The sequence below is a fragment of the Acanthaster planci genome, linkage group LG07 (assembly GCF_054643075.1).
Source record: "Acanthaster planci isolate LZ-2023a linkage group LG07, COTS_SCS, whole genome shotgun sequence".
In the NCBI taxonomy this organism is placed as follows: domain Eukaryota; kingdom Metazoa; phylum Echinodermata; class Asteroidea; order Valvatida; family Acanthasteridae; genus Acanthaster; species Acanthaster planci.
This window is the reverse complement of record NC_141783.1, coordinates 1,314,060-1,331,119: the sequence shown is the minus strand read 5'-3', so window position 1 is coordinate 1,331,119 and position 17,060 is coordinate 1,314,060. Positions and strand designations below refer to the sequence as shown.

The 17,060-nt window shown below is 42.2% G+C and overlaps 2 protein-coding genes across 12 annotated transcripts in view; one reads left to right on the top strand and one right to left on the bottom strand.

Annotated features, from left to right (window-relative positions):
* Window positions 1-9,329, bottom strand: part of LOC110979716 (ATP-citrate synthase-like) — a 38,347-nt gene extending 29,018 nt beyond the window's left edge. For all 3 annotated transcript variants that reach the window (XM_087139012.1, XM_087139014.1, XM_087139015.1), the window contains exon 1: window positions 9,001-9,329. In XM_087139012.1, the coding sequence (XP_086995138.1) occupies window positions 9,001-9,180 (180 nt within the window). In that variant the 5' untranslated portion in view covers window positions 9,181-9,329. The remainder of the gene's footprint in view (window positions 1-9,000) is intronic.
* The window catches only part of LOC110979743 (uncharacterized), a 71,891-nt gene that overhangs the window by 10,746 nt on the left and 44,085 nt on the right, over window positions 1-17,060 (top strand). For 2 of the 9 annotated variants that reach the window (XM_087139035.1, XM_087139031.1), the window contains exon 1: window positions 9,963-11,001. The exons of 2 other annotated variants lie outside the window; for them this stretch is intronic. The gene's annotated coding sequence lies outside the window, so the exon portion shown is untranslated. Of the gene's footprint in view, window positions 1-9,962; window positions 11,002-13,677; window positions 16,025-17,060 lie in introns of those variants that run through there. 5 more of the 9 variants (XM_087139033.1, XM_087139032.1, XM_087139029.1 and 2 more) reach the window with 5 other exon arrangements.

The window sequence follows — 17,060 nt, the reverse complement described above, 5'->3', positions numbered from 1 at the left end:
CCTGCCCACCGCTTAAAAAACATATATTATAAAAGAAATGGCAGAAGGAGGATTCGATCCCGAGGAAATACCTCTCTTGGAAGATCAAAATCAAGATCAAAACGAGCTCGACCAAGATTTTGTTGATAATGATCGACAAGAAACGTCCTTTATTGAACCTGGATGGGGCGATACTAAAACTTCATTTAATGAACTAAGAGTAGGAACAGAACCGATTGAACCAAAGGAACCTGTATGGGACGAATCATATGGAGAAAAGGTATCAACAAAACCGATTGGGTCAAAATTGGACGTAAACCCAAGACCGATAACATTATCCGGTGATCCTTTAGAACAAGGGCGAGCGATATTCATAACTCACCCGATTGTAAAAGACTTTTACCGATATTTTCAAATCATCGGAAGAAAAGATGTTCCTTCGGTACTTCGCTATGAAAGGTTTGATTACTGCAAAGGCGTAGGTTTATTTTACAAAAGAGAAGGCAAATACGGTGATGTGCTATTAACCAGCAAAAGAAATCCAGATTTACTCGTCGGTCTTGAAACAATCGAAAAAAACGCCAAAGCTGCTGGATACACCAGAACGGGTGAAGCGCGAGATTTTATAAGATACAAATTGGGATTTAAAAATTTTGGAAGATCGGTGCAAAAAGCTGAATCAAAGTTAAAATCCATTCAACCCGAGATCATTCGATCAATGGAAGAGATGGAAGTCGTTACAGAAAATATAGAGAATATCACGAGCGAAGAAGTATCTGTAGACGAATTAGACCAAAAACTAGATCAACTCCAAGAAATAGCGCAACGGTATAAAAACTTTGGCTCAGAAGAAGCAACCTTTGACCCAGAAGACGTAGCACCAAGAGAAGAAGCAACCTTTGGCCCAGAAGACGTTGCACCAAGAGAAGAAGCAACCTTTGACCCAGAAGGTGTTCTTTCAGAATATACACCGAAAGAGATTTTAGGTTATATCCATAGCATGAAATTAGTAAGAGGCCAATTACAACTCGTAGAAGCTAAGATTGCTAGATTAAAAGAAACTATTCAAATAACCGAAGATGCGTTAAAGGAACCGGGTATCACTCAAGAACAAAAAGAATTAGAGCTTAAAATGCTTAGAGATCTTAACAACGAGTTCGAAACAACCAATGACCAACAACAAGCTTTAACCTCGGGATTTAGAAACCAACTTAAAATGTTAAAAGACACGATTAAAACAGCTCTAGGTAAAGATTTAACGTTGCGCGAGAGAATTAATATTTTATTTAGAGAACAAGGCGTAACGATCGCGAGCATCTTAACGGCTTTTAGTTTAGCTGTGAGCACCATCGTTAGTAGCATCGTGGCTAGCGTCAGGGGTGTTGTGGCTCCTAAACCAACACCTAAACCAACGCCTAAACCAACGCCTGAACCTCCTTCCAAACCCGGGGTCACCGATTGGATCAAACAACAACTAAAAAACTTGGCAAACGTATTGAAGAAACTCGGGGTAAGCGCCTCAGGTGCTTTGCCTGGGATCATAGGCAGCATTTTGAGCTGGATTTTTAACGTGGCGAGTAAAGCTGTTGGATGGGTGGCGGAACACGTGTGGACCTTGTTCGTGGGCTTGGCTGTTCTGCTTTTAACGTACGTGCAAAAGAATGGGTAAAAAGTCAAAAAAAATTATTCCTTCCTAAATCTAGGAGGGAATAGCCATTTTTACGCCTTAATCCAAACCGTTTAAGTTAAAACCTTATACAACATAAAACCGATGACACCCACGGCAACGGCTCCGATGGTTAAGGACAGTTTCTCTTCGCTGTGAGCGTCTAAAGGCTTACTAAAAACCGGCTTTACAATTGACCTCCTCGGTAACACTTCCGGTTCTGGTTGAATCGCTTCTTCGTTAAAATCACCTTTTAAACTCGCTCCGCTCACTTCGCTATTCAAACTCGGTACGTATCCAGTCTTCATATCCGCAGTCGCGACTTGTAAATTATTGTTATATCCCTCAAACGTACCGATGCGTAAGTCCATGTCCGAGGGCACCAGGTACAAACCCGGGGCGACTACGAAGTTTAAAGGCGTTTTTGTAACGAATCTTGATATTGGTCGATCGACTGTTCGAGATCAGGGCCCGAATTAATTAAAGATTCCACGATCGTAATAAATTACCGTCGCGCGTCTAATCCGGTGCCAGTGGCCAAAACGCTGGTCTTGGTCTGCGCCTGTGCCCCTAGTAATGCGTAGACGTAAGCTCGAATTGATTCGTTTACCTTGGTGATTCCCACGTCCGTCAACCGAGACTTTTTAGGAACAAAATCCCACCAGGCCAAAGTAACCGCGTCCGACTGTGAAATCCAGGTCACCGTGTAGGTACCTGCGTGACCGGACCTTTAGGTGGCTTAGCCCATCCAAAACCCATGTAAGTAGATCCCGCGTATTTACCGTTGGTCACGTGTAAGTCGTGCGCGTCGTAGTTTTTACCCGGAACAGGTACGTATCCATTGTCGTAATAAAAAGGGGTGCCTAATCCGTTCGACAAAGTGTCTCTTGTTTGTTTATACGATTTATTCGGGTCTACTCCATATAAAAGGCACGTGTCGGTAAACTTCCGATTGTCGTAATTATTGTGTAACGCGTCAAATACGTCGTCGCTCGGAATGGGCATCACGCAGTCGTAAAATATTTTTCGTACAGTGTAATACACGTGAAAGTTAAATAAAGCCGAGACGTACGGATTGGGGTCAGACAGCAGATCAAAGCCCACACCGCAGGCCGTCGTCGCGCAATAGACCGCAAAATTAAATTGATTTTGGTAAAACGATATCGCCTCGGTAGACTAGTGATTGACCGCTTCATCAGTGGTTACTTTCGGTAATTTATACGCGTGCGTTAAATTTGGAAACTCGGCTGTAAAGGAATTGTCTTCGTTTACTAAAATATTTAGACTACTAAAATTGCCTCCCATTTATTTTAAAAGAATTTTAAAGGAGGTGCCGTTGGACAGACCAAGTTTTGATAAGCGGGTGGATTCTCTTCGTACTCCCTCCGGTCGTACCCGCTACGCTCGTTCTCACTTCGTTCGTACTTAACCGACTTTGTAAAACTTATTCGCCAAGTTTTTTCATAAGATCTTTTTTTAAAACCGCCGCCCGTTCGTTGGCTAGCGCTTCTGCTCTTTCGTTGACTTGACGTTCAAATTCTTCTTTGGTGCTCGCTTTGCTCGCTTCCAATTTTGTAGACGTACGTGATCTAATCTTTTCTTTCATCTCGTTAAACTTTTTTAGCTCGGATAAAATAAGGACAAATTCTTCCTGGGATATGTCACCGTCTTCAATCGCGTGAGATACGTATTTCTCAATTGTATTTAATTTAGCGTCTGCCAACATTCGAATTTGATCGTGTTTTTTAGTTTTGTGTGCGAGTCTACGGGAGGCGTACTTTAGAATCGCGTAAGCGCCAAACGCACCGATAGCGATGCCTTCCATCACAAGTCCGACGGGACAGGTAACGACGCCCAAAATGGCGGAAATGCCTACGGCTGCCGATGTAGCGCCCAGCGCTTCTACTCCATATTCCACATATCCGAGCGCTGTTAAAAGTCGTTTGATCTTTTTGTAACTACTTTCCCTCGCGTCGCGTTCTCCTTGCATTTGGGATTTAATTTCTTCGATCTTTCTTAGCCTGTAAACCTTTGTCTCCGCTTGTTCAGTCGAGTTTAATGTCAACTCCGGGTATATGTTAGTCGTCATCCTATTACTTTTATAATTACGCGTTTTAAAAAATGTCTAACTCGATTAAAATTTTGCCGATGTTATTCAAGAGCTCACCTCTGTCGTTTTTAACAGAAAAAGTCAATTCACTGATGTTCCTGTCGATTAACTTTTTAGGCGTTTCACAGTGATTACGGGTGCGAGGCTCGGTAGCTATCACGTACAGCAAGTCTAAAGTCCGCCCGTTATAAAAGTTGTCAAATGTATTTAATTGTTTGCAATGAATAAACGCGAGTTTCAAGGGGTTTAAATCGTACTTGCCTTCGTAAATAACGTTGGGTAAAAGTTTTATTTTGGGTAAGTTCAGTAGCTTGGACACTTCTTTGTTTAGTCGCAACTTGAGATTGGGGTCCGTAATGGCCAAAGTGACCCGTTTAGATTCCGAGTGAACCTTAAAAGAAACGCCCGGTATCGAGTTTAACAAAAAGTGAAACCAGTCTATGCCGTAATAACCGGGAGATACCACGATGCTTCCTCTTTGACCCTGCGGTAATGGTTCAGATGAGCTTCGCGAATAAAGTCTGTCGTATATAGGCCCAGTTAGCCCCGTCAAAAACAATCTTTTAGTTAATTCTCTTCTGGGTCTCCTGGGGGAGTTGGTGGTGGTGGTAGGTCGAGTTGGTGGATTCCCTTCGTAGATTTCATCTAAAGCTTGTCTTTGCCCCTCGAGCAGTGAAGCTGATTTGATTTTTTTATCGTCGAGATCAAAAGCTAAACGAGCTCGCGTTTCTGATGGTTGTCTTTGGTTTAACTGATCTTCTAAAGCTGCGATTTCTTGGTTTAGCTGCTCAATTTCATCAGCGATGATTCTGATTTCTTCCGCTAACTCACCTCTTTTATTTGCTTGGATCAATCTGTTTTTAGCTGTTTGTACTAATTCTGGATTGGGAGATGAGTCCGTTCTTTGCACTGAGGGTATACCGGGCGGTCGTTCGCCAAGTACCCCCGCTGGCCTACCGTCCAAGTTTGTATCCCACTCAATTTCAGTGGCGTTTGTTACGTTAAAATATCCAGCTTCAAAGTGAATATTCTTTACTCGGACGACTTTGTCGCCTTTGGTGTTGTTGATCTCGTTTTTCAATCTAAACGTCTGCGGGTTTTCGGTCAAGTGAAAAGTGTGAGTCTCCATTTTATTATATACGTTTTATACGTCTTGTTTGGCGAGGTTAAACTTCTCCATAGCGTTTTCCCAGTGCTTATCCGAGACTTGAAAAAGGTCTTTCACTTTAGATTCGGTTTCCCCAGTGACGTCTTGATAACACACCGCGATTAAAGCCTTCAACGGTTTACTTCTAGAGATCTTACCGTTTAAAACTTGGTTCAACTTGTATTCTATTTCACCCGCTTCGCCGTTTTTAAAACAAATGTTATATTTTTGTAGGGTTTTTCTCGATTTTGGTGGCTTGGGTTTCCTCCAAACATGATGATTAAAGTACTGATCTCCCATTTCTGCGGGGGTATACGAAGAAACCCACCCAAGAATTTGACCACAATTTTTACACGCATATCTTTCATCTATTTCGAATATTTGGTGGTTACAAGGTGGTCTTGGTTTCACATTCCTCGTTGCCCCAATTATGTGTACTTCCTTTATATTCAACAAGTGGCAAAGTTCCGCATCAGTCATTTTATATAAGGGTTTATTTATTTAAAGTAAAAAAATTTAACCCCGGTTAATATAACCGAGGTTAAATTGATTTTTCAAATTTAATCGTCTTTTAATTCAAATCTGCTAAACGCTTGCAACGCCGACTTACTCGAAATTAGACCGTCGTTTCTAATTTTCAACATTGCCGCTGTCACTCTATACCTGACGCTGGCTCCGCAAGACAGTGAACCGTGGGTACCGTAGTATACGTCTTTTGCACAAATAAATGATTGCGCGTCGCATCTCTTATTGATAAATTTATTGATATTTGACGAGTCGATAGATCTTTTTTTGTGATCAAATAGCGAAACAAAGGGATCTATTTTAACGTACATTTGGTTTTTAGCCGTATAAGGCGGTTTAACTACATATTCGATCTTGTTCAATTCATCGATATCGTGACTGGCTTTGTAGGCATTTACGGTGTTAGACGGGAGATTAGACCCTTGAGACTTGATAAATTTATAAACGGCCAAATTTATGTGATCGAGTACGCTTGCCGTAGGTGATTGTATCTGGTAACAAATTTGACGGCCCTGGGTATTTTCGGGCGTTTTATCTCGAGTGCCATATTTGTAAAGTGGGTTTATACCGTAACAGGGTTCTGTCGTCATAATCAACAGGCGTTTGTTTTGGTCGTTGTGATGGTAAAAAATGGGTGAAGTGTAGATCCCTTCTTTAACCACGGGATTTGAAATGATTAATTTACTCGGGTCAAAGGGGCCATAGGTAACATAGGGATCGCAGTTGCCGGCATTTAGGCGCTCGTGGTCGTCTGAAACGATAAATACTTGAGTTGACCTGGTTCTGATTTTTCGGCTTTGACTAAAATTTTTCTCATTTTATTCGGGTGGGATTTCTGTTGCGAGTTGTTTACAGCCGGGGTCAAAAGTTGAGTGGAAATCCCCGGCGCTAGTCACGAGTTGTTTACAGCGAGTGAAGCGAGCGGCGCCGGGGTCAAAAGTAGAGTGGAAATCCCCGGTTTTGGGGTCGATGTACTACCCAGGGGTGTTGAGCAAAAACGGGGTTCACGTCATTCCAGGATTTTCCCATTTTTTCCCACCAAAAATGTTTCGACGATTTTTTGGGTCGATGTACTACCCAAGGGTTTTGAGCAAAAACCGGGTAAAAAGGGGCGTTTGGTCCAGAACTCTCATTTTCTTCTACTCACCAAGACTGCTTTTTAGCAATAATTTGTCAGTTACTTTTGGATGAATGCAACTGATGGGCTGTCTACCTTCAAAGAATTGATGGAACATGCACAGTTTTCAAACCAGTGGCGTAACTACGACACATGTTGCAGAGGCACTTGGGGCCCTCCTTTTCTGGAGGGGGGTACTCAGTGGATTTGGTCACACTGACCAAGAGGTAATTTTGACAGGTTTTTATGATTGAAAACCTTTTCTCAAGCAGAATTTGAGATAACTGTGTAAAAGTAGAGAAACTTTAATGGCGGATGACAGCTGTGTGAGATCTATGGTAACTGAAGTTTGGTAAATTAAGGTTTCCAGCCTGGTGGCAATGGCCGAACTGACAAGTTAGGCCAGTTCCTTGACATTTCTATACGATTCACTATAGGCCTACACTCTTCACGACACTACAAGAAGCAAGCCACAAATAAATTAAAGTTAGATGCAGCGCAAATATTTGGCGTTCAGAAGAGTCGAAATTTTTCAGTCGACCCCATGCCTGTTTCTCCGTACAACCCGAGCGAAAATGCATAAAGGTGCGGTGATGCAGAAATACACTGCAGGCTTAGTTCTTTGGCAAAAAGCCTGCTGAAAAGCAAAGAGGTAACTCGTAAGCTTAATTGGCAATACCCTTCATACATGCGTCCGGTTTGCTTTGCTCGCAAGCCGAGAAACGAGGGCTCAGAAGGCTTTTCCCAGCTTACAGCATGCGCTAGGAGTCGATATAGGGGTACATATATAGGTGCATGGAACGCTAATTTCCTGCATGGTTCCATGGCTAGAGCACCAAAGCGCAAATGTTCTCGGCCGGAGCATTATTAAGACAAGACACATTGGTGGAGTTGTCCATCCTACTGTCCACTATTTTGTGTCTTTGTGGAAGCCACTTTTAAAATACCATCATGTTCCACCATAAGACTGGTAACTGTGTCCCCCGGACACTTTACCAGACTGCACCTCGGTAAAAGTGTCAACGGGACACAATTTCATGTACCTACGATTTGTTCCCCCTGAGAAATGTGTTCCTTAGTGCACGTCACAAATCACCCAGACTGTGTATCATTCTATTTCAACTTCTTTGGTGCAGCGTTTGGACAGACACCGTGCTCTTTCTGGAATGCTCGTTACGTCAAAACACAGCGATTGGTTGAGGAGAGCTCTGCTGGACGCAGGTATCCATTGCGACGGAGTCGTGCGTGCGAGATTTGCGGTGCTTGAAGCCTGTGACTTACTAACCGGAACTACTTTCGATCATGGGTCGCGCGCTATGGATGCAGCCAGTAATTCAAGCCCCGTAGAAAAAACGGTAAATCAGCACTGTTCAGGGCCCAGTAACATGCATACCAACACCCCTGAGGTTTCTGAAGCACAAATTACATTATTGTCTAGTCCCTAATCTTTACTTTCTTTTCAGTTATTTGTGGGTTAACCGGTTCTATTTCTAATTATTCCCACAAAACAAAATCACTCCCCGAAAAGTGATTTTGTATTTTCACGAAGTCTGCCTGCAGCCATTTTTCAAGTAGCAACCCTCAATTTTCCCGGGTACCTAGGACCACTTTTCAACCGTATTTTTTTTTTTTTTGCCATTCTGCTCTCAAATGGAAGCTCCCAAAACCAGGGAGTTGATCCTAGCAAAGATTTAACAGTCTCACCATGGGGGGCATGCAAACTTTTTCAAAAGAAACCGAGGGGGGGGGCACATTTTTGGTGATGAGCTGGTCAGAAATTCTCACTAGTTAATAAGTGGACTGCGCCCTATGTGCAGCTCGCGAGGCGACATGGGACGTCTCCGAGGGAAGGCACTCTTCGAGAACACTCGGACATCGTTGTAAGACGTAACGTGGATAGCGCGCGCACTTTAATTGTTTGACAAGTAAGTCGCCCTCAGAGCGTAGTGACGATGTTATTTTGGTTGTTCTCTAACAGCGCTTTCCGTCTCCGAGTGGTTTGCCCAATCCTCTATCAAGTCAGCCGTGATATCAACACCGCTCTGCGCCGACAGTCTGAAAGTTACTGCGTGTACGAGAAATCTACAAATACGGAGTGCCGACTCTTCCAATTTATTGCTGAAATATAACTCGTTTGATTTCGATCTCATGATATCATATGCCCCCATTTTGACAGCTTTGTGAAGGTCCGACAATCTTTATGTATTTCATGTGGACTGAAATCATCCAATTAGTCCTTTCATGCCACAAAAAACAAAAGATAAACGCCGGTATGATGGGCCATTTTTGCCCGAGACAGGCACACGTATTTGTGGATGAAATTTAATGGAGCTGGCTTGTTTTTAACAACTCTTAAAAGTGTTATCGAAGAGTTGGTTTCTCTCCTGTTGGGGTGCGTCGGTCAAACTATATTTTGCATCGTACGTGAAAACGACTTCAGTTACTTTCTGACCTACCTGTGTCTTAAGCCACGGGTTCTGCTGCAGCAGTTCGTCCCAAGTCGTGCGGCAGTCAACCGTTACACATTCGGCATCGTCTGGTCGTTTCTGAACGCGGCTGCGCAGTAGATGCTTCGCGCTCACCTCACTGACGACTCGCTCGCTGCCAACGGCGGCACTGCTCTTTGTATGTTGCATTTCACTTAATAAAACAATGTCTGACTGATCTGCGATTAAAATGATTGAGCTCCAACGGTGTTTTCAGTGTTAGACAGGAGCTGCTGTTGCTTTCACTTCTCTCCGACGATATTCGCAGCTGGAGAATCAAGTCGCTATCTGCCCACTGACTGCCAGGGGCGCTCTTTAATACGGTTTTGCGTTACAGTGACGTCATTTGATGCGGACATCTATTTACAGGTACGCAATTGTGACTGTGAGTCTTGCATGCGGTGGTCCTTCCGAGAGCAGCTAGCCTCGCTGACCAGTTCCGGGGTCAGTCCGGTTTAGCAAAAGTCCAACTTTGTTGTCGTTCATCGTGTTGTGTTTTGTGGTGTAGGCTACATATAATGCCGTACCATAACAAATCCTGGAATGGAGGGTCACGTTCTCTAATTATCAAATTATCTCTCATTATCTAATTATACACTCATTGATGTTATACGGCGTTTTTAATTTAATTACTTCAGTACTTTTGTCTTAATAGATATTTTTATCTCTTTTAAATATTTTGAACAGGGACCTACCACAGAACAGTTTTTACAAACTGAATGGGTCCCCCGCTACAAATAATAAATAAATATAAATGAATCTCGCACCGAGGTAATTGTTAATTATTAAGGTAGAGGGTTTGCGGATACACCATGTGGAAATTATCTTTTTTGAGTATGTGTGGTTCTGAAAGGAACCGGTTACTCGACGTTTCGGACAATGAGTGCTGGAGTAACCAGTTCTTTTCAGAACCACACATACTCAAAAGAGATATTTTCCACATGGTGTATCCGCAAACCCTGTACCTTATCGTATTCCACCATGCAAACCTTCAAGAGCTACCTGTTAATTAGTACAGTAAACTGATGCTTTCCAGTCTTGTTCTTGACACCTGGAGGCCAGTGACGCTCGAATATCACATTTCTTCTTATCCTATGCCTAAGAGTTTGCTTGGGGAAGTCAGCTACGTGTTATCATGGAACTTATACATAGCTCCACCATTGATCATGTAAAGTACAGAAAATTCCTAGTAGCCCCCGTCACATTTTTGAATGAATGCGTAAACCACATATAGATACCTAGCTGTAAGGATAGTTGGTACTCAGTAGCAAGCGATAACGGCGTGACATACACACGAAGTACGTACGTAGATGTTTAGTTCATGTACGCGCCGTCACACACACACACACACAAACCATTCAGTTGCACGAAATGGAAAACAATTAGCCCGTTATAGTACTTTTATAAAGATACGATGTTCACATGTAACCATCTACCATTCGAGCTAGCTTTTTGAAGGACGAAGGACATATTTGAATACAAGTAAAGGTGGACCCAAGGTGTTTTTTTTAGAGAGAAGGCAGGGTGTATGCATTCCCTAAGTGCTAATCTTGAATAACAGGGGGGGGGTCTGCGCTGTTAGGCCCCATAAATTGTCGGATTCTCTCCCTTGGTACTCCTTGGTGTAGTCGAGGTTTTTCAGGAACTCTATTTGGAGACCATTTTTGGTTTTAATTGGCGAGGAGCGCTGTCTCCATGTTTGAAGGACACCCTAGAGCTGAAAATTCATGACGATAACTCCGTCCTCGCTGTGTATGCTCTGAATAAAGAGACCTTGGTTGGAATAAAAGGTTGCCTAGTGTCCATTGAATCTGCGCTTGTGTTCACAGTTTTCCAGCGGTCAGTGGATTATAAGGGGTTGGGCTGGATCCGTGTTTCTGATATTCGGGTACAGCGGCCAAGTAGCCCATTGAATTGAAAACAAAAGGAAGGCGTGCCTGGCTGACGTATGGAGAATAAACCGCCTTGTTGGTATGTGGATTTTTGTTAAAATAATGACAACATACACTTGAAGGGATTTGGTCAGTAAAATTGAGCACTTCAACAATACCTGTGTGTGACGGATGTATGATTCTTTGTCATGCTTGGTTTGTCCTAAAAGTTGCTGAATATAATGCAGATGAATTTTTTTTGATGTCCTGTTTTGCTTATCTTAAGTGGACAACATCAGTTGTCCATGTAACGAGGACGTTCTGACCAGCAAACCCCGTGACGTATTCTGGTGAAATCTGATGTGGCTTCGGCAGTCACAGAAAATGAAAGAATAAGTCAGGGGTTCACAATTTAACCATGCGAATATGACTTCCAAAAGGAGAAAGAGGGAATCTGTGTATACCCCAAATTTGTCTGTGTACATATGTATATTTCGGGTAATTAATCTGAATGGAGCGAATCTGCGGATTCCGCCAATATTTTCTGCCTTTCGGTCACAAAATTCCTGAACCAATTTGCCCCTTTCAGTTCAGGGGTGATGCAGTCATGGTAGCCTTTACACAGCGAAGTTTCAGTACTGAACTTATGTGTAGTCATACCTGTGCATAATGACCTAGGGCAAATATCCGTGAGGTCACTGTTGTGGGGTGGAAATATTTTCTCGATAGGTTCCGTGCGCGGGCAACGGAATTCCATATCTGCCGTCCGTGCGTCGCCCGTCGCGTGTCGTCCGTCATCCCTCGCCCGTTGTGCGTCGTCCGTCGCTTTTTTTGGGGGGGGGGTTACGCTTGCCCAGTACTATTTTTCACTTTGACCCTTGATCGTTTCACATACTTGTTCAATCGATCCGCCATGCCTGTCTGTCCTTCCACGACCAACAGGTCGTACTCCCGGAAATACAAGAGTAACTTTGAACTGAATGTATATAATGAATTACAATATTTGATTCCTTAATAGCTTTTATGAGAGACGAACTGATTCAACATTATTTTGAGGGCGGCCACGATGAAATCTGCTGTATACTCCAAATTATACATGACTTGAGTTGCACGTAGGCACACAGAACTCTTTTAAACAGTAATGTCACTTTGTTAGCCCCATAAATAGTGCTGATATGCTGGACAACCTGTGCTCAATGGCCTATCCACAATGGCATACACACCCACTAAAACCTAACACGAATTTCAAGGTGAAATTGAGAGGGAAAAAAGGAATGTCTGTATAGGCTGGCAGATTTCTTTCTAGAAGTTCATGAAAACAAGTCAGCACATTTTTACAGTAGGCAAGAGTAAATTGCACTGCGGATAAGTTTGCCTAAACATTTTTGCAGAAAACAGTTCTTCCCTAAAAAACACTTGGATGAATTCTCGCGACGGACGACCGGCATTGCACGGCGGGCGAAACACGACCGACGACGCGGGACGGGCGACGAAAAATGGCCTATATGGAACTGAAAAACGGCAGAAATTGGGACACAACAAAGAGCAGATAAGGAGTTCCATAGCTGGCCGATGTGCACTTGGGCCGGAAGGTGACGGGTCGCGCGTCAGCGGTGCGGGAAATCCCCACAAAACACAGACACGACATGTTTTTTCCCCTTGGAAAACCCTTGCAGGTCCACGAACGGCATGTGGCTGCTTGCGATAAGTGGCATTTTCCTTGCAGGGCTATTGCAGTACAACCTTTTGTATACTGCAGTCTTCGTGGTTGCATTCTTGTTTCCCGTTCATATTCGAAGTTTGTTGTGTAACACTCAAGGGCATTTTGGTGCCTTTTTATTTTTATGCCGAGAATTTGCATATTTAGTTATGAGTAAACACGATATTGTGATTTTAGAAAGCTTAATGATATAGAGCTATTTCAGTTCTAAAATGCCAGAATTTTGGACGCTTAGTCGTCTTAAATTGACTCTGTGTGTGATATGTTGTTTTAAATACATAATACAAAACACTTGGCCAGTGACAACATCGATCTTCTCAGGAATATTAATTTTCAATGAACAAAATTTGTGGTTCAAAATTTATATACTCTTTATATGAAATGTCTTCCTCAGATGACATCACGGCAACAACATTCTCATATGTAGCACATTTGTGTTGATCGAAATTCAAGTGATAACTTCTTCCGAGCTCATGAGCATAAAAAGTCCCCTGCTCCTATTAACTTTGGAGAAAAAAAGGACATTGTTTGGCCGAAAGGAATAGCGCCGGATTATTGAAATATAGACCAGGATCTGGAGTCCAGAGCTGATAGAAATTATAGTTGAAAAAACGACCTAAGCTTTGCCGTTTGAAAGGCTGCGTGCAGGCATGGGAGCTGCAGGGGTGAGATTGCTTTGCGTGAATAATTAAAAATGTAATTGGCTGACTCACCAAAAATTGAAAAGAAAGTGAAAGACTATTGACAAGACGGCAATTTATTTTTTGTTTGAGAAACCCCGTGAAGTAACGTTTGCTTGCATGTTATTGAGCCCCGAACTTGATTGATTTTAAACTGTTTTCATTAGGGTTTGAATTAGCATTGTGCCCGATCACACGATGGCGTGCCCGATCACACCATCCCCCTGCAAAACGGCCAAATAGTGCCATCTTTTGGACCCGATTGCACCCAAATCTCTCAGAATTGGAAGCCCAAGTCCGGGCCAGGGGTTCAGTGCCATATTTCTCCAATTCCTCAATTTCATGGCTCTCATGACTCTCTAATATAGAATATTTTGAGTGTATAACTTTTATTGATGAGCTCGGCGGACTATTTTGTGCCTTTTTCCGAGGGTGCACCCTCGTGACGGAAGTAGTCAGGCACATACTTGTCTGTTCATCCAGCACTGCCTGATACATGGAATTGTATGGGGTGGCAATGACAGGGGTAGCCATAATCCGGTCCTGTCTCCTGCGACTACGGGTTCGAATTTTCAAGCAGCGGTGGAGAGCCGTAGCCAATGTTCACTTGCGGATGCCGTAGTCTCACATGGAGACGCCGCACGGCGTGTTGCCGACATAGAGTGTATCATAGACCGTTGAAAATATTTCTTGTTGGGGTTTTCCCGAAGATATACCTCCCATATATATTTGCAATGGATGTTAGTGATGAAACACATGATAAAGCCAAAAATAGAAAAGCTTTTTAAAGTGAAATTGAGCCATTTTATGCAGCATCGTCATATGATTAGAAGCCAGTGTCGATCCTTGACGTATCGTAAACTGAATTTTTATCGACACCATTAAACCCTACTAATTCAACACTATTGAATATCAAGTGGACTTTCGGTTTAATACGCAATAAATCGCTGTGACAGAATAAAATCACAGTGAACCAGATTTTATTAAAGTGCGTGAATCTGGCTTTAAAAACCCTTCCAAGCTAATGACCATCAGGGGGCCTTTAATTCAACGCTGTCATTATTATTATGTGTTTCACATTCTTGTGAAAACCCCGGTTGCAAGAATAATGCCTGAAACATGCCACCAAACGGTCCCTATCATAACACGGTAGCATTCCCACCAATGAGTCTGCGTGTCCTTTTTTCTATGTTATAACCTGCCCCGTTTCAAACTCTTGTCCATTGCCTTATCGGGTACGTCGTTATGCATTGTATTTTATTAGAATTTTCACAGTTATGGGTCACGTGTGTTTCACTGCCGTTTGACGAAGGCCTAACAGCAAAATAATTAATGTGAAACAGTTGCGGCAGCCCTGGTTAATTGATACAGAAAGGCACATTTTCAAAAGTGGTGGTAAAATGGTTGTCGTGTACCATTGTAAAGGAAGTTTGAAGCTCAGAATTACCCGGACATGAAAAAGGAAATCGCTTTCACCGTGGTCGAATTTTTCCAGAATGTGGTTACTATACAATGAAATTTCAATCGCTTCGGAGTCTTGTCCCTTGCTTGAGCTTCAGAAGTTTGGCATTCGAACTAAATACCGAATAAAACATATTAAAAAAAATCAAGCCGAACAACAATTTTTTGTGTAAATGTATATGTAACTGAGTTTGTACACGAGCAGGTCTGCATAATACGAGTAATCATGTACTGTACATCTGTTCATGTACGCGGTATTTACATTCCTCAGTGTGGGTCGATATGTTATTTTAGGTAACAATATGAACCTCTTGAACTTCATTATTGTGCAATTAGTGCACTGTGTGGAAGTTGGGCAGACGATCAAATGTCGATAAGGGAAGAATAACAATCTGTGGTCGATATGCACACAAGTCTGATCTTTGGTCTGTGGTCTGATCCGGGAAGATAATCAGTGAAAAGCCGTCAAGAGATCTTGGACCTTCATACTGTTCTTCACCACAGTCTACTTTAGAAATAGCTGGAAAAGTAATAACCCATTGTTTAAGACCTGGACTTCTAAAATAAAGTGAACCTACCTTGCTTACTGAAAATTTAAACTAACAGTAAAATAACGCTCTGGAAAAAAACAGTAAAGTTAGATTGTGAAAGCTTCCATCCAGCCGACAACACTCAGTGAGCCAAGAATGCAAGTTTGACTTAAGATGCTTAATTTTTTTGAATACTTTAGTACTTTGGGAGTTTTGATTGATATTTCGCAATGAAAGGATCGATGTTACTCCATTTTAGTTTGACGTGTTGTTTAACAACCGTCTAATTTTTTTTTTACTTTTATTAATAATTTCACTTCGCAACAAATCAAAATTGAAGATATTGTTGACTAGACATTGGAGTTATATTTTCTAGGCATTTGGTATATGTAATGGGCGTATGGCATAAGCTGATTGTCAGTGGTAGGCTTCCGTAGATTTGGAGCGTGTTGTGAAGACAGGCAAGGGTTTCCATGACAACCGTTGGTGCATGAATTTTCCTTGTAACTTTACAGAATCAGCATTTATGTTCATATTATAAAAATCACTAAAATTTAGTGATAGTTTTGGCCCTGATTCTTTGGAAAGTTTGGCTTAGGTGACAAAAATCATGTAATGCATTAACGTCGATCACGGATTGCAGGCCCGCCAAGCAGCCGTTTTTTGCCAGCCCTAAAGAAGACGTGCTCGTCCTAACTGAGACATTTTCCAATCATTTTCGGTAGTTTCGCCGTGAGTATTGTTTTCTAAATGCTTTCAACGGTTAAATGATAAGTATTGTAAACCGTAGGACCAGTGAAAGGATCAAAGGATTGATTATTTTCTATCTGTTCGTCACACTTGTCGCCCTGTGTAGCACGGCAAATTACGTTAGTCATGGGTGATACGACGCTGTCATGAAGAAGCACAGAGATTGGCAGAGCTTTGGATTGTTATCGTTAATTATTCACAAAAGTTGTGAACGATTGTTGCATTTCATGATAAATGGGCTTCCATCGTCGACTAAGACGGCTGGAAACTGTTGAAATCTAAACTACGGAAACCGAGTGGTGCCATGATTTAGGCACCAATTCCTTAGGGGTCCAGTCCACTAATTCAAGCCCCATTGAAAACAGTGTAAAATCAGCACCGTTCAGGGCCCAATAGCATGCACGCCAACATCCCTGAGATTTCTGAAACACAAATGAAATTCTTGTCTGGTCACTTATCTTTCAATTTCTTTTCAATTTTTTGTGGGTTAACCAATTACATTTTTAATTATTCCCACAAAACAAAATCACCCCCCAAAAAGTGATTTTTCCGAAGTCTGATTGCAGCCATTTTTCAAGTGGCAACCCTCAACTTTCTCGGGCACTTAGGACCATTTTTCAACCGTAGTTTTCAGCCCTTCTGCCCTCATATGAAAGCTCAAAGACCCAGGGAGTTGATCCTGGCGACGATTTACACAATCTCACCATTTTGGGGGCCAAACAATCTCTTTTTTCAAAAGATACTGTGGGGGCACTTTTAATGCTAATGAGCTGGTCAGAAATTCTCACTTGAATTAGTGGTCTGCACCCTTTATATACACCCATTTTTCAGTTTTTCACACCAAACAACACTGAATGGTTGAGAATGCATCAAAAACCTCAATTCCAGAGAAAAAATGAAAAAAAAATGTCTAATGGCTGTATATGGAGAGAAAATGCTCAAGGTCAGCCTATAGCAAATGTGCACAAACTACTGCAGACTGCCTATATACACTAACTAGTGCAAATACAATGTGCAG